Source organism: Passer domesticus, chromosome 6 (genome assembly GCF_036417665.1).
Source record: "Passer domesticus isolate bPasDom1 chromosome 6, bPasDom1.hap1, whole genome shotgun sequence".
Taxonomy (NCBI): domain Eukaryota; kingdom Metazoa; phylum Chordata; class Aves; order Passeriformes; family Passeridae; genus Passer; species Passer domesticus.
This window is the reverse complement of record NC_087479.1, coordinates 51,335,588-51,353,571: the sequence shown is the minus strand read 5'-3', so window position 1 is coordinate 51,353,571 and position 17,984 is coordinate 51,335,588. Positions and strand designations below refer to the sequence as shown.

Below are 17,984 nucleotides of genomic sequence, written 5' to 3'. Positions count from 1 at the left end.
TAGGTGGGACATTTTAGACAAGTCACTTCTTTTGATATAACAATCTTTGTTCCCCACATTAAATATTCTCGCCTTTTGGTTTTATAAGTTTTATTAGGCTTTTTGGTTTAAATTATTGTATGTATGTTTTGAAAAACATTGCTGATAAGCAAATGGCTAAAATAGCATATTGGCTTGCACAAACAATTCCCTCTCTAGACAATTAAACACATCTAAAGCTTTGCTTTGTTGTCTCATTGTCAAGAATTGCCCAATCTGAGAATGAATATTTAGTAACTCTTGAGTAATGGCTTGAGAAGACCTGTTGTGAAATGCCAGACTCATGGAAAGAAATGATAAAATTTAAATTAATTTTAGCAAATCAAAAATTCTTCTTCCTGTGCTGAAGTGAGTCAGAGCTTGACTCACTTGTGTCACAGAATTTTGCTGGATATGGATGTTCCACTAAGTGTTAAAGCTGTGATTTAAAACCAAGACAACCAGCTAAGAACTGCAGTAATTATTCCTTCAGACTATTTCCTGAGCCACCATGAGGAGAAACCCTTCCCTTACCCTCACCAGAACTTGGGTTGTGAGCTGGGCACAGGCTGCTGTATCCTTCTCTTCACGTTTCCCATCAAATACTTGGGATGCAAATATTTCAGCTGACAGCTGAACTGAAGATCAGCTGGTGCCCAGCAAAAAGGATCCCTTAGGAAGTGACTTTTGCCATCTTTTCCTATTTGCTTGAGCAGCCCCGAGTAGAAGCAATATTGAGGAGACCTGTGTGTGTACACAGCTGTAGTAGATATATTGTAATTTTGAGGGAAACTCTTCAGTTTAATAAAGTGGTGGTAAAGCCTTGGTTTTTATGCTTTGATAATAGTAAATTTACATCACTGTGCTCACTCTGCCCATGAGTACCTATTTGTGGCTGTGGTGAGCCAAAAACATTAATATTGGGAGTTTTGAAACAAGGTGTTTTATGTCTAAAGCAAATCCTTTTTATAATAATTATCATTGTAGCTGTCTTGAAATTACTCTGGAGTTCATCCTGGACAGCAAAGGTTGAATTACCCACTTCATTTCTGTGCTGCTCTGTTCATTTCCCCCCAGTGACATGTCCAGGCAGCACAGCCTGTAGAGCAAAGGGCATTTCCTAAATTGTTAAATCAATAGGTAGAATACTTAATTAAGGTTTCCAGGTCTTCTCATGTTCCTGTGCCTTGTGTTTCCAGTTCACCACGTGTGAGATATCAAGATATAAACTGAGCTCATTTCTGGCCAACTCTTTAGAGGACAGGAATAAAGTTTTTCATTAGTAGTACGTGGGTGTCCCCATGTTGTTTTCTAGATTGTCTCACCTTTAGGATGTTTTATGTATTTTCCTGAATGTTACATGGTTACAACCAGACTCTTAAAATAACTTTAGCCTGGAGACAAAAAATATTAAGTTTGCCAACCTGAATCATAGTCTGTTGGGGCAGCAGTTTGTACAGCTGATGTGTCATGTGTGTGTAATTGTGCTTTTTGTTCTTAGAGCTGCTCCCTGTGCAAAGGGAAGAGACCTGCCCACAGTCTCTGCACAAGATGCAACAAGTGGCTGTGCAGCTCGTGCACAGAGGAGCACAGGCATGGCCAGGAACCTGGAGAGCACTTCCTGTCTTTATCCCTGAAAGGCTGCACAGGTACTAGGGCACACTGGGATTTTCTTTCTCCTTGTATCAGTTATTCAGCTGCAAAAGGAGCAGCTGCAGGCTCTGTGTGACTCAGAAGGAGATGCACATGTCAATAAGAGATGAGGTGATTTTTCTCCAACTTTAGGGCCATTGCCACAATCAACATTCCACTGATATTGGGAAAAAGGATATTTGTGTTTGACAGATAGGATCTTCTCCATGTGCCTTTCCAGTCTATGGAGTGATGGGTCAGGAGGGCTGCAACAGCAGCAGGCCTTGCCCTTTCACTATTTCTGTCCCAGTTTGGGGAATTTCATTGAGGAAACCACGACAAAGCAATTCCTGTGCATATGGACAAGGAGTGTGAGGGAGCCACAGGCAGCAGGAGGCTGTGATCACTACAGGATGTTCCTTTCAATTTGTGCCCTATACAATGGTGATCTAGAGAAGGTATTACCATCTCTTATTATTAGTCATTATTTTCTTTACTATGTGTCAGAAATCTGCTGCAGAATCTGCTAACCTAAGCTTATATAAGCAATTTTTAACTAAAAATAAGAATTTGTGCTACACACTTATTCTTCATAAGGAAGATGAAGGACAGAAAAGAAACCAAAACCACTGATTATTTTTATTTTCCTTCAGTTTTTTTTTTTTGTAGGAGACTTGACTTGCTGGAGATGGAATTTTTTGACTGGGTTGTCATATCAAACAGAGTTTGAGTCACTTGAGACAAAATATGCCATTGCCAAATAGAGTGTAAACAAAAGAAGTCCATAAGAATGGTAATAATAAAAACCACAAATTGCATTTAAATGGTTTTTGGGTCTTTTCTAGCGAATAATGGAAACTGAAGTCCCCCAGTTTCCCCTCAAATGTCCTGATTGGATGGACAGTATGTTTTTCTTCTAGAGTTGATAACAAGATAAGGACTGTGGTTTTGAGGCTCCAACTGTTCATAGTTTCATGTCACTTTAGCCAAGAATAACATCTCATATTGTTGACAAATAGTGGTGAGAAATTATATGTGTGGCTTAGCTGTGGGTCTGTGTGTGCTATATAAATAAAACAATGCAGACACATAAAAACATGAGGAAGAATTCTAGTTTAGCACTAAATTCCCTGTGATGAACAAGGAGCTTGGTAGTTCATCTACAGATCAGTTAATATAGAAGTTATTTGGAATGTAATTTGTGCTTTTGTATTATTTTTATTATTATTAATGTATGTTTTATCTATTCATGACAGATATACCTTCAGAACAGTTCAAAGAAAGCAAATATTGGGATATACTAGAACTCAGATTGTTTCCAGAAGGAAAAAAAGCAAAAAACAAACACACAGCATTGTCATTCAGGAAGGATTTAATCTGTTTGGTGTAGGGTGTTCTGAAAAAAGCACCCTCTTTGTAAGCTCTTGAAATTAAGAGATCTTGCACTTTTAAACTGTTTTATCTTTTGCCATTTACCTTGTAAGGGCCAGACCTTCTGGCAGTTTTAGATTCCTTGTCTCAGAAATGAAGTAGCAAAACACACTCATCACACACATGAAATCCTTCCTATTTCTATTAATTTAATAAACACTTTCTTGAGCTTTTCTTGAGAGGAGTCTGAGTCATTGAGAATTATGGAAGTGGAGGAAGAGCTCTAATAGCTGAGATTGCTTTCCCAAAATTGACATCAACTGATCAGAGGAGCAGAGATTTAAAACTTTCTGTTAATTATTCAAGAGATCCACCTGAGATAAAGAAAATATAGGCTGTAGAAAATGTTGACTCAAATGATGAATTATCAGAGTTTAGGGCAGCTGAGCTTTCTCTGCTCACCAAGGGAGGTTTTTAAGAAGCTAAAATGGGTATTGTGGTTAGGTATTTGCTTCTAGAAAAAAAAAACAAAAACAAAAAACCAAGGTTGTGCACTTGTTTAGTACCTGATTTCTAAGTATTAAACTTATTTCAAAACAGAAAAGTGTTGCTCTGAGTAAAAAGTAGGTCAAGAATACCATGGCTCAGTGTCAGTTCTCACTGATATGTCAATTGATTCAGGGGATTACTGATGGCAGAGGCTGTGGGTCTGTGTTGCAATTAGATAATACTGATTTTATTCTTTGCACTTGAAATCTGCTTGTCTCTAAAATCTGACATGGTATTAAAACACCCCAATGAATTCTCTGGGATGATTGCAATCACCCAAAGGCTCAAGAACCCTTCAGAGAGAGAAAAAGGGGGAAATCATTATATAGGATTGTAACTTCATCATATTAACTACATGGGCCTTAAAGACCACATCTCATTATCAGTTTGAGTTTAATATAGAAAACTTGATCTTCAGTTTACTGAAAAACAGTTTGTATGCTGTGCAGATACTGAACACTTTGAAAGGCTTTTCCAGCCCATAAACCTTCAGAAAGTTTTATGATCTTTTTTTTTTCCTTTTAAGAGATAAAATCTGATCACACAGGGGATGATCTTTCTTTGACATCCTCCTTGGGTATGTACTGGTTGTACCACCTTGTTATGTGCTTGTCAGCTGCAGGTTTTAATAAAAAGTACATATTTGCAATGTAATCAGAAAAAAAATTGCTGTCAAGGTGAATTCATTTTGATCCTTTCTAGTAGAAAATATTGGAGTCGGTTAAAAAAACTAATCTAATTTCCTCCTTTATTAATGCTATCTATTAGCATTTGATTCAATAATGGCATAAACCAATAAGCTTCCCTGAAGAATAAAGCAGGGTAGTGCAGTAAATAATTCATAGCAATGTAAGCTATGTAAGGCTGTTACATGACGTCTTGGCCTAATCTGTCACAAATTATCTTCTTGCACATTGTTTAGAAGGTGGAGCGAAAGTCAATTGAACTGATGGAAAAAAATCAAGCTCCTCAGAAATATTTAGAGGAGATAGCAATCTAAAAGCTGGGCCATTTGACATGTATTTTTTAGAGAGTGGCATGGGTTTTCTCCATATTTGCATTGTCATGGTTAGCCATGAGATTTTCTTAGCCTTTGTACTTCTCTGTTGTGAATTTTACAATTTGAAAATGAAGTGGCTGAGCCAGTATAGCTTGCTGCCCTCTGTGGGTCTGTGTAACTACAATGGTTATCACTTCTGAATCTATAAAAGTCTTCATTTTGCTACAGGATGAGAGTATGGTCTCTGCCCCAGGTTGGTTTTTTAAAAAAATGTATTGATAAGTAAGAAGTTTGGTGTGGGGAAAATGGAAATATTTCTTCTTATTTCATGTGAGCCGATAATGATGTATAAATTATTGATGCCTTTATATAATTTAATTTTTTTATCAATGTGTGTTATCTAAGAATGCTTGCTTTGTTTAATTTCTCACGTGTTAGTAAAGAGTAATGGGACAATGTCTTTGTTGGAGTACTGTGAGGAAGCAATCAAGCTTTTCTTTGGTGGTAGAGGGTTGGCTTTGCCATGGTTTATCTTTGTCTTTTTCTGGCATCTTTTGTAGACAGTGTTCCTTCTTTATAAAACAATTCTACCATTCAGGAAAAAGGCAAGAATAGATTGGAAGCATTATTTCTGCATGCTTTGCGTACCTGTTGTCCATTCTTACTCTTTATCACATTACTCTTTAGAAAATCCTTTAAAGAAGAGATTTTAGGGCCCAATATGAGCTCCAGATACTGAAGTTTATGAACTGCCTTGCAACAAACACAAATTTGGAAAACAATTGCTCGTGTGACTTTTTAAGAGCAAAGGATTTCCTTGCTTCTGCTGTGACTGCAAGTTTATTTAATATATTTGCTAATCTACATTTTACAATAATTTTGTTGAGTGGTTTACTAGACCAGGGCATTTAAAGTTATGAGGCAGGTGCTCCAAATCATGATACTTTAAACTCAGGAGAGTTTAAAGGATTTGTTTTGATGGCTTGCTCCTGGTGTGCTCAGTTTGTAGGATGTGTAAGGAAGAAATGCGAGCAAACCCAGCCTCATAATCAGATAGTTCCAGGTTCTGTGCCTTAAAAAAAGGCATCGAGACTTGACATGGACCTGTGAGGTTGGTTACTCTTTTTCTGAGCTCTCCTTGTGGATGACAGCCTTGCTTTGCATTCCTCAGCAGCTGAAGATGAAGCAAGGGAGTTTTCCTTGTTCTGTCCAGCGCACCAAGAGGCACTGAAGGTGTTTTGTGAGACCTGTGACACCCTCACCTGCCGCAGCTGCCTCCTGTCAGAGCACAAGGAGCACAGGTACCTCTCTGCCCCTGGGGCTCACCAGCCCTGAGCACCTTCCCCCTGTGTTGTGTCCCTTTCCCTCTTTCCCCCTGTGTTGTGTCCCTTTCCCTCTTTCCCCCTGTGCTTCCCAGCTGGAGCTGCAGGCTGCTCTGGATTTAAAAGCCACAGCAAGCTCAGCTCAGTTGTCTCGCAGGTGCTTCAACACACATCTCACTGCCCTGGCAGAAACCCTCCCTGCTCTCACCTGTTTCTATGAAAACCATGGTGTGACAGTTTCCCCTTCTTTCACAGGTTCAGGCATCTTGAAGAAGCGCTGCAAAATCAGAGAATTATCCTGGAGAATGTCATAACTAAGGTGGAGGAGAAAAAAAATGGGATTCAGGTTTCGGCTAAACAGATTGAAGACAGGTAATTGCTATGCTTTCTTTTTTTTCCATGGAAGTAGGTGATATGTAAAAATAATATTTTAACTAAATGTAGGTTAATGGAATTAAACACAGCTTCTATTTTTTTTTTCTTGGAGGGTAGAAAGAATAGGAAGATCAAAAATATCAAATTTATGTTCAAGTGGTACTGACAAGTCATGGCATTCTAATATATTATTCCATACTCTTTGTAAGGCACGTGACAGCTGACTTCAGAGTTAAGCTTTCTTTGTATAATCTGTTTCTAAGCTATAATTTGACAATATTACAACTGAAGATAATTTTTAAGATGCCTTATTTCTTCAAGAAACCTCAAAACAATGTGCAATTTCAGTGAAGATGAACATAAAAATGAAAATATTTAATTATTTGAACTGGATTTCAGCTACTGATTAGGCGTTGAGTATCTGTTGGATCTCTCTTCTGCATTAATAAAACCATTTCAAGAGTACATACCTATTTATACTGTTTATAATCCAGAATAAACTGGAAGTTTTGGATATACTATGTATATATTTGTTGAAAAAGCGCTAAAGGCTGTTCTTGGCAGGATGTTTGAGTGAATCCACCAGCATTAGCATGTCAAATTCAGAGAGGGGTGGTGAGGCTTCAGAGAAGTGGGGGAGAACTGATGGGAAATGATACAACTTTCACTGCGGTTCTGTCAGTAGACAGAGCAGTTCTTGTAGCAAATAACAGCTGAGCAGTGAATAAATGACACATCAGGGATATGTACCTCTTACCCATAGGTTGCTTGAAGTAAAACATCTGTACAAAAAGGTGGAAAACCAGATAAAAATGGCCAAGATGGTTCTGATGAATGAAATCGATAAAAGAACAAATATCCTCCTTGAACAACTGGAAGTAAGTAAGGCTAGTTTCATTTGATACCTTGGGAAATCAAACTAAATTAAATTTAATCCCAGTGCCAATGGAAAAAATATAGACTGTGGGATCTATTGTCCCTTTCCTTATATTTTCTAATGTTTGGTTTTTTTTTTTTCTGCAGACTTTGATGTGGAATCAATGGTTGACAAAGATTCAGGGCAAAGTGGCAAAATGTTTCCTTATCATGAGTTAACCACAGTTTCCAATGCATTTACAGAGAATATGTGTGCACCTTTTGAGTACTTAGAAAACAAACCAGGTTCTGATTTTAATGTTTAATTAATTGTAGGCGCCCACTAGCAGCACAATTAATCCCCTGTTTCAGAAATGATTCTTTGGTCTAATTTCTGTAACAGAACTTTTGAGTTTTGACTCTTCAGCTTTTGGATGTCCAGTTGAAGTAAATGAGATTTTACTTTGCAATGTGCTGATGAGAAAAATTGCTGATCAGAATTTCCAGATGAGAAAGTGGCCCAGGTGCAAATTTGATCCAACTTCTACAGCTTTCTTGGGGGTTGTGTTATTCTGTCAAACCAAGGCCAGAATGATGCAGGGTTTTTGCTCCTGGAGGAGCTATTGCTGCTCCTGAATTCAGACTCATCTCCTGAGTTGGGTTTGCTTCCTTTCTGTGATGGGTGGTTTAAAGAGATTGTGAAGAACAGTATTGCTGCAAATACTGCTCAGTGTAGTGCCAATGATTGCATCTGTTATGTGTGTCTGAAGAATGACAGCCCTTTTCTGCTGATTGATGTCATTAACAGAAAATCACCAGTGAGAGGAAGCAGAGGCTGGAGCAGCAGCTGCAAGGAGTTGTGGTTTTGGGCAGACAGGTAGAACATGTCCAGAACTTCATCAGCTGGGCCGTGTGTAGTAAAAAACCCATCCCATTCCTCTTCAGTAAGGAGCTGGTAAGAGCAATGCTTGTGCAGTAATTGTGGGAACTGTTTTAAGGGTTTGATCTTGATCAAATGAAACATTTGTCACCATCTTAGAACTGTGAATAAAATCATTGTCCTTTAATGTGTCACCAGATTGTGTTTCAGATCCAGCGCTTGCTGGAGACAAACTGTAACACAGACACGGGCCCTCCTCTGAAGATCAGGTTTGCTTGGGATCCCTCCTACTGGACTAAGCAACTCTCCAATTTGGGTAAGAAAATTATAGTAGGCAAATTCCCAAAGCTAGGCTAGACAGATGCAAACAATACAGTGCCTCCCCTGAAGGGCTCTCCTTTTTTGTTTTGACATCCAGTTTTGAAGCTCTTGCTGTGTTCCGAAGAAAAGCAAGTGTGGCTGAACTTTCCTATTTTTCTCTCCATTTATATCTGTTCCCCAAAAGACCATTGAGATATCTGGTGCTTTCATTCTCTTAGTGGCCAAATAAGCTGAGCACTGTTGAGACACTTACAATTAATAGGCACAAAGATGGCTTTAAGACACTGTCTGTACAATAATTACAGTGTTGCCTATAGAGCAGATGTCCATACTGTGACTTTGTTTCCCAGCAGACACAGATTTTCCCAGCTGCAATGGGTTTTTACTGTAAATTCAGCTCAGTGGGCTGATCACTGACCTAAAAGATCAGTTCTCTTCCATTTTAAGGTAATAAAATGTAAAAGGGGTAAAACACTATCAAAAGTGTTTTAAAAAGAGGGATTTTTAAATCTTGATGGACAAGATCATTTCATAGGTCACTTCTATTTCCAGCTTTTATGAGTCTCACCTACATAGCATTAATCACTTTGATTTTTGTCACTTGCCCCCTGGAAGCTGTCTTTCGTACCTGTGCTTATGGATGAGAAGATAAACTCATACTTCTGTAAAAATGAAAGTATAAGCCATATCTATCAGTTAAGATAAAATAAGGTCAATGTTTCAAAGTGTTTGCTGGGTAATTTAACTGTGAGTTCAGCTGACATCAGTGGGAGTTTGGTGTGAATTGAAATACTAGATAAATATTGAAAAAATTATCTTTAATGGTTGTTGGCAGACTGTTTGGATAGGCTATTTGAATATCTTTTACATTTGAGACGTGGATGCTGGCCATTTCCCTGTGTATAATTTTTATTGTATACATTTGTCAAGACTGCGGGAGGACGGGAGTACAAGGCAGGAGTAAATTTGCTGTTTTTTTTCCAGGGGGTTTCACAATGGAAGGTGGACACTTATCTCACCCAGACGTGCTACTCTGTGGAAATATTCAAGGGTTGCAACCCTCTCTGTACCACGGGCACCCCTCCCCATCCTCCCAGCTGGAGAGCAGCCAGCCCCACCAGTTCCCACCTGCGCTCCAGTGCTCTGCACCCCTCTGCTGCTCCCACTGCCTCAGCATTCCTCACCCAAGCAAAGCCCAGCCTTCTTACCAAGACACGAGCCACCACAAGAGCTTCCAGCAGCCTCCTGCGCTTCATCAGCAGCACTTCCCCCTGCAGTACAGCCTCCAGGACAGGGAGCCACGGGGTGTCCCCCAGCCTGTGAAGCTCCTGCAGGCTGGGCTGGAGCAGCAGCAGCCGCGCTCGGAGCCGGAGAACGTGTCCGGGAGGGTGGCAAAGCCCTTCCCACCCCAGCAGCTGCAGCAGAGCTGTGCTGGTGTGCCCCACGAGGCTCAGCAGGCTCCCACGAGCCACCCCCAGGCTTCTCTGCAGACATCAGCTGTGGGAGTGCAGCTGGGCCACGTCCAGAAGATAAAGTCCAGCCATGTGCTGCAGCCGCCCCCGCAGCAGCAGCAGCAGCCACTGGCGTCCCCCCAGCCAGGGCAGGATGACAGCACACACAAGCAGGTCATCCAGCAGAGCCTGGACATCATGCAGCACCAGCTGGAGCTGGAGGAGATGAAAAAGGACCTGGAGCTTCTCCTGCAGGCCCAGGGGCACTCCAGCTTGCAGCTGAACCAAGCCAAGCCACCTCAGCACGTTCAGCAGACTATAGTTGGTCAGATCAACTACATAGTGAGGCAGCCAGCCCCAGCACAGCAACAAGTCCAAGATGAAGCACAAGTATGTTCTCAAAGTAATTTCCTACTGCATTTATTCAGTGTAAGCTCAGAAATTTGATACGCCTTTGAGATTTCATGTGTTTCTCTGAATTTTCTGTCTATGTATGCAGCAGAGAGGCAGATTGGGCCAAATTTTTCTGTAAAGTTTTTTTTTTTTTTCCCAAAATTTTTCTGCATAACCACCCTGGATCCCAAAGACTTGAATCTCTCAATAGACAAGCTGAGCAGCAATGTAGGAGAATAAAAGCACCATCACTCCTCCTTTGTAAACCGGTATCCGGAGGATTGCAGTAATTTCACTCTGCATTTCAACTCCCTTTTTTATTGGAAGCATTAAGCCCTGAGTCCTTAAAAAGCATTAGATTCTGAATTATTATTGAAAAGAGTGAAGACAATTTCTTGGTCTGAGGGTTATTTCCCATTCTCTTGCTGCTGCATCGTGTCATTTAAGATTATCATCATTATCCACGCACGCTGTTGTGCTACAGTTTTGCAGGACCAATCTCTTCCCTTTCCCACTGTTAGTAAGGAGCCTGCTTTTGAAAGAAGGACAGTCCGTGGTGGTGAGCATCCAAACTGCAAGGCAGATCAGCGGCAGAATAAAGTGGCTTGGAAAGTCATTTAAAATGGTGGAAAGGTGGCTCAGACTTGCCATTGTGTAGATTCTATGGAGTTGCCACCTTGAATAGTTCTCAAAGTGTAGATTACCTGCAAGGGCAGACTGCAGCCTTTTGGTGTAGCTGTACATTTCAGCAGCTTTATTTAGTTTTCTTTTTTTAAGAATTCATTAATGTTTGAGAGAAAACTTTCTCCATTTATCTCTCTGCTTAAGGTTGCCTTGAAGACCTCTGTTTTCGAGTCCTTTTGGGCTTTTCATAATGTGTATGCTGTGAGTTGATGCATTTTTGTTACTGTTTTTCTTTCTGAAATGGTGAAAAGACAAGTCCTTGTTTCTCATTTGTAGATCTGTGAGAGCTCTACAGAAGCTGATGCCCAGAAGCCTGTCATTCCTCTTGACAAAAGTGACAGTCCCTCCCTGTCACAATCATTAGAAGAAGAACCCAGTGGCAGGAGCCACTCCCCTGAGAGCACACTGCAGCAAACAACTTTCCATCCAGTGAGAAAGGTATAAAAAACTTCTTAAAAAAAAATAAAGGGAAAACATAATTTGATAATATTGAATGTGGCATTGGAGTTTGCAATCAGGTGGAAAAAATTAAAATGCAGTAAAAGTCAGCCAAGTGGCTTGTAAGTTTTGGGAGACAGTCACAGCCCTAACCTCGTGTGCATCTCCCAGTAAGGTGCCAGGATAAGCAGCTCTTCTAGAGGCTGGTAGTGTTTAGGTCTGACTGGAATGATTGTTAGACATGAACTGACAAATAAATATATGCTCTGTTTCTTCACTGCTTTACTTCTGCCTAGCTTCTGTGTTTAGGGATTTAATTACTAGGACTCGCTAACTACTGTACTAGAAGCAGTTAATTTGAAAAAAATAAATAAAGCAGGAGTCAGAGGTGCTGATGAAATCAGGCCTGAGAAGCAGTCTTCAAAATAATTGCCCCAGAAACACCACTAATTACTGCTGGAGGTGGGATTACCTGAAATTGTTGTACATGAACAATGAGAAGTAGTATAAGTAGACAAATCACAATTTCTGTATATATGGAACATTTGAGTGTACAATAGAGCCAGGCTTTGGTCTTCCCACTTACTCTGAGGCTCTGACCATTGAAGAAGCAGCATGAATATGACCATGAAGGCCAATACTTATCAATAGATCTTTGCTGGCTCTGGATATCACCTGTGCTTTTGAAGCAGAGAATCTGCCTTTTACTTCTCTGTACACTTTGTTGAAAACACTCCAAGCAACACATCATATTCTGCTTTTTCATATATATTTGTTACTTCAGTGCATGACTCATTTTGTGTACCATGTGAAAGACTTTCATAGCTTTTTTCCCTTGGAATTTGTCTGTGGCATATTGTGGGACTACTTGTCTTTCCTTTCTATCCTCAAAAAGCAAGTTATTTTTTCCTTCTTTTGTATGTGGTTTTGTTGATGCAACATATTTATGATGCAATACCCATCCAGAGAATTGTTGGAGATCCCTTTGGGAGCTGCAGAGATGTGGGCCTGGAAGCAGAGTGCAAATCAGACTTGAAAGCCACAAAGAAATCTGTTTTATGGACCTGTAATGGAAGGTTATTCCCAACAGCTTAAGTAAGAGGAAAGAAAATGGAAGCAGAGGTGCAAGAGAGAGAGAGACTAGTGCAGTCTGATGGGAAAAGCAGGAGTAATAAAGGAGAAAAGGCAGATTTGTTGCTGTAGAAGCTGAGAAGGTGGCAAAAGGAGGATACCTCTAGGGAAAAGAAAAAAGGAATTTTTTTTCTGATGGTGCTGAGAAATGATGCTCTTGTGCAGAAACCACTGGAGTGTCTGGTTTTTTGAGGTGAGTGGTACCTCTTCAAGAAGGGAGAATGTTCAACAGCTACAGAACCCCATCTGTGCTTGTATTGCTCTCTTCTAAAGAGCTGTTTGGGATGAAGACATCTGGGTGGGTGAAGATACTGACAGCTCTGGCAATGGCAAATTAGAAATGATGAAGGGAAAAAGCACAGCAAGTAAACCCTTGAAATATCTTCTTCATGAATGCTCATTAACGGTGTCTGAGTGCTTTTGCTTTACAATTGGATTAAATCTGAGTTTAAATGGGAGTTTGGTTCCTGTTTAAGAACAAGGGAATGTGTCTGTTCATTCTCATCTGGTTCACCTGATTAAATCTTTCACACTCATCTCCAGACAACAATTTCTGCATAGGTGTTTGTCTGTGTGCTCTCACATGGGCTACATTCAGAACATTTCATCTCTCTCAAGATCATCTTGGAAGACATGGAGAAAGTGAATGTGGACAAGACTGAAATACTTGAAAAATATGGTGGAGAAAATGTCTAGATAGATCTGCTGCCTGAGGAAGAACTGTTCTGTCTTTTGGAGAAAAATTGCTGTTGGACTTCTTGGCCTTGTGTTGTATTTCTGCTGAACTCTGGCAGCCTTCAGCTAGGAACACAATTCCTAGTGGAGTACAGAATTCCCTGTCTGCGGAGATTGTTTCATTAAAGAGAAAGCAGCATGCACCTGAATTAACTGATAAGTGATGTGGTTGCCAAGATCTGTCCAAAAAGGTCAGAAATAAAAGCTTTCTTTAGCTCATTGGTTTCCTTTATTTTGGAGTGGGGCAAGCCTTGATTGCTCAGGAAATTATTAAGCCTCTGTGCATTAATTTTGAAATGTGTTTATGGTACATGTTTGATATTATTTACTGATAACTAGATGATTTGTCTGCATACAGAATTATATTTATTTGTAAAGCAGTACAGAGAAGATGCTCTTAACAACTCATAATCAAAACAGTTTGGGATAGTTTTCATCTGTTTTGCTCATTTTGGAACATTAATGGTGATATTTTGTCAGTCTTTCTGTCTTCCTGTATGTTCCTCTAACTATTTTTCTGTGAATTATTTTTTTTGTGTGGAATAAATGATTCTATGCTTAACTTATACCAAATAATCTAAGTGCTGCACTTTGCATAATTCTGGGCTTGATTAGCACCTTTTTAAGAAAGCTTTCATTCCTAGTGTGGCATTCTGTTGATGTGGAAAATGAATATATTTTCTTATTTTTCTGTCAGAATACTTCACTCAGATAGCCAGGACCTCTGGTTTGGGTTGTGGAGTTGTTCTGTACCCATGCATGTCAGATACCCAACCTCTCCAGTAAGAATGCCAGCAAGACAGAGAACAAATTTCTGAATAACTTTTGTGTTACCTGCACTGCATTTCCAATTATGCCAAACTCTAGCAAACAGGTTTTACACAAGCTGTGGAATTGATAATTTGCAGTGTGAAGGAATGAGTACTCAATTAGTTTCAGCAGTTTTGTGGAAAGGGTTACCAACCTCCTGCAACAATATGATTTTGCTGCTTTTATTTAGCATGATATCAAGTTATTAATTTGTGCACAGGACTAGAGAGGTCACCTATTCTGGAATAAAGGTAAGAATAATAAGATATTTTGGGCCTAATTGTGTTTTCAGGAGTAATAACAGGAATGTAGTCTCTTTTGTTTGCATGTACCTAATTGTCATTTCTGTCTGTGATGAGCAAGAGGTCTATAGGCTGCATCTAGCATTTGAAGAAATGCCATGATTACTGTACATCTAGAGCACAAATTTGTGATTTGAGCCTCAGGCACCACTGCAACAGCCATTGGTGTTGATGTAGGGTTGGGCGTCTCTCCTCTTCACACTCCATAAAGTGCACCCCCTTCTGTACTTTGGAGCAAGACCCTTACCTCTGTTAGTTCATCTTCTGCTTAAAGTGGATCTCTGGATATGCTATGCACTGCCTTAGTGAGTTATCACTGAGCAGCTGCACCTGATCCTATATAAATATAGTCAAAAGCAGATCCTTAGGGAAGGCCATCAGAAACAAATATAAACTGGTAGTCCACTGTCCGAGGTTCTGAAAGCCAGCACTTCAAAGATTTTCTAACCTGGAGGTTGTACCCAGACAATTGTGGTTTAGAGCTCTTCATAGACCCCCTGCCTGTGATTTTGTCTAATTTACTATTTTGAGTCCATTTTAATACGAGTGCAGAATACTCCTCAGCATTCTACTCCAACCAAGTTTTGCATTGCATGGGAAGTTCCTCTGTTTGCTTACCTTTCAGTCTCTTGCCTGATAGTTTAGATACCTTCTAGTTTTTGTGTTAGGAAAAACAGTGAATAATCACTCTGTATTCACCCCATTCATAATATCTGTATTTTATATGTATACATTGACTTTATTATTGAAAGTTTATTTTTGAAGCTTAAAAGGGACTGCTTGTCTCTCTAGAGTTGCGTGAAAGCCATTCTGTACTTTGGTGTGTTTGACCATTTTCCCCATACTTTATGGTTTTAATAAATAGTTTTTGAGGCAGGGTAACCAAGGTTGGTAAAGAAAGTGTAAACATGTGGAAATGGTGTGTAGTGCATTATATTTGTTGTATTCTTTTTGGTTCACAAGTTCCAGCTTCTTAGTTCAAGAGCTCTGTTTGTCTCAAGCACCATAAAGTGCCTGAAATGGGGAAATCCTGGGAAGTATTCCATGCTATCCCTGGTGCATTCTTCAGAGCACTCTGAGAGGCTTCTCTTTTATTCCAAGTATATGCTGTGGTAGCATTTCCTGGAAGACAAATATGGTGACAGTTCATGGTGGAACTTCTCTTTTTTTCATGAAAAACTCATTAAATTTGTGCAAAGGGGGCTGGAGGACAGAGCACAGATTTTATTTGATGGTATTATTGCACAGAGCATGTTGTGATTACTTAGTTACTGAAAGTAATAATTAATATCCAACCCTAGAACTTCAAATCTGAGCATGGAACCAAAATGGATTTCTTGCTGCTATTTCCCCCCCTTAATTACTATTAATTTTAGAGGAATTAGTGATGAAGGAAAGAACAGCCTGGATTTTGGGGTACTGTAAATTTCTTAAGTAACAGAGTATGTTTTTTACTTTGCAGAATTGAACTGCTCACGGCACAAATGCCTTCATGCTTAATGCAATTAGGTACATTTCCCAGAATGTTAATTTTACAAAACCCTTTTCCTTTGACCTGAAAAAAAAGAAGATAAATAAAACATGATGCTGCTTGCTCCATACAATCTCTTCCTCCTTCCGCTTTAAGCCCGCTCCAGTTTATTCAGACAAATTGCTAAGGAAGATTTGGATTCTTTATTTCTCGTGAAAGCGGAAAGGAAATCCTTCGGATTCTGTTCTGAAACTGGGAATGGGAAGCATGTGCAGCCTGTGCTGTCAGTGCTGCTGTGTTAAGCAACTGGATTGGAGTAGTACATTTGTTTAACCTTCCAGCATAATGAGCTGCCAGGGGGATTGCTCCACTTAATAGCAGCCGTTCATTACTCTGCATCCATTTGCAGCGTGGTGTTTCTCCCATAGCAAAGAGAATTGGCGGTTCCCAGTTTTAGCTTCCTTTATCAGTGACACTTAATGTCAACAGCCCCGAGGCTTTGCCAAAACAATCCTAACAAATCCTAATCCCACTGTTTCAAGGTAAGTATTCGCTTCTCAGAATTCTTCTGTATTGGTGCTGCATGTTTGCACTGGACCTTTTTGGAATGCAACAGTGATCAAAGCAATATTTGAACTGAGCCATATGTTTATTTTTTGTTCTCTGCGGGCACTTTGCATGTTCTTTTTTCTTACTTTTCACTACCATAGCTAAGAAAATTGTGGTAGGAGGTGTTTTGGGGTGGTGATGCTGCTGCCATTATATTATAAGGATCATCAGACCAAAATTAATTATGAGACAATGAGAATTCCATTTATAGTGACACAGATGTTGTTCAGTGTTCCAGACTGTACGTTAAAATGTCAAGAAGTTCAAAATTAACCAACCAGCTGAAGCCACCCTCTGCCCAAGAGCATAATTAATGCTTGTTGTTGTTCAAATGTTGCAATGTAAAAGCAATAGAGCTTTTTATAAAACAGATAAATCCTTTAAAGGCGTCCCATTTGCAAAATCTAGCTGAACTGTCAAGGGAAAAGAGAAATTTTTGCTAATGGCAAAAGAAATGATTATTTTAGGGAGTGAATTAATAGTCTATTAATGAGCCTTGTTCCCAGTGCATTGTTCACTTCACACTTGACAGCAGCTCCATGGATCAGGATGGAATGTGTCTGTTCTTAACTGTGAGTTTTAATATTTTGCACTGAAAGATCATAATGTTGCTTCATCATTAAAATAACCACAAAATTAACTTTTGCCCCAAGGGAAAGACAGATGGCAGTTTGATGGCCTCATTATTCTTTTTAACAAGAGTAAGGTTTTACATTGGCTTATATAATCTAAAAAGATCTCTGAAGAAACTGATGCTAGGTAGAAGAGTAAAAAGGACATAGCCACACCATGCAACTGAATTTCACCTTTCTGAAAATCTTATGTGTGTCTCCATTTTTTTTTCCTTCAGTAGGAGTCATCCCAGTGACTGCTCCCAGTAAGTAAAGTTGTCTCACTGGAGCCAGGAGTAAACCTGAATTTCCTCAGGAGGGGGAACATTTCAGCTGAGCTGCACACAGAGGGCCAGGTCTCACTACAGGAGATGGTGGCACGTGCTTGTAAATGAGTCAAGGAAGGTGTGGAGGAGCTGAAAGGCCAGGAGGTCTCCAGTTAATTGGGAGCAAATTTGGGTGGTGTGCCTTCCATGTGTATACCTCAGCATGGCCATTCCCAATGGAGGACAGCTGTAGGGTACTTCCTATGGACTCGAATTTGTGGATGCTCCATGCTGTGGAGAACATGACTAAATAAATATTTAGCTACCTCACAGGGGCTTAATTAATGCTCACAGCAGACTTTGAAATAAGGGGAAAAGGCAAGGGCTGATTACAATTCATCTTCAGCTTGAACATGAATTCTGCTTGTTTGTTTTAGTTTTTTGTGAGTGGTATGGGAACAATTCACGTGTTAATTTTGTTATCTTAAAAAGACCTTGTGATAAAGTGAGTGATGGAATGAAGGAGAATCTGTACTTAGTAGGTCCCATTTGTCACTGTAATTGCAGGAACCTGTTTCAAGCAAATTGGGGTGGAAAATAAACATTTTTGATCTTTGTGGACTTTAGGATGTGTGGCCTTGAAAAGTGGATTCCTTGCTGACCTTGTGGAGATAACTTTGGTTTGAAATCTCATCATTCTTAGGAATGCTCTATCAGACAGACTATATTGCAAGCTTGGGCCTCCTCTGGTGCATTTCCT

The 17,984-nt window shown here is 39.8% G+C and overlaps 1 protein-coding gene across 4 annotated transcripts in view; it reads left to right on the top strand.

Annotated features, from left to right (window-relative positions):
* The window catches only part of TRIM66 (tripartite motif containing 66), a 44,673-nt gene that overhangs the window by 11,244 nt on the left and 15,445 nt on the right, over nt 1-17,984 (top strand). For 3 of the 4 annotated variants that reach the window (XM_064425443.1, XM_064425441.1, XM_064425444.1), the window contains exons 3-10: nt 1,520-1,667; nt 5,742-5,871; nt 6,148-6,264; nt 7,031-7,145; nt 7,931-8,077; nt 8,201-8,318; nt 9,308-10,164; nt 11,128-11,289. In XM_064425443.1, coding sequence (XP_064281513.1) covers nt 1,520-1,667; nt 5,742-5,871; nt 6,148-6,264; nt 7,031-7,145; nt 7,931-8,077; nt 8,201-8,318; nt 9,308-10,164; nt 11,128-11,289 — 1,794 coding nt within the window. The remainder of the gene's footprint in view (nt 1-1,519; nt 1,668-5,741; nt 5,872-6,147; nt 6,265-7,030; nt 7,146-7,930; nt 8,078-8,200; nt 8,319-9,307; nt 10,165-11,127; nt 11,290-17,984) is intronic. The other variant, XM_064425442.1, reaches the window with a different exon arrangement.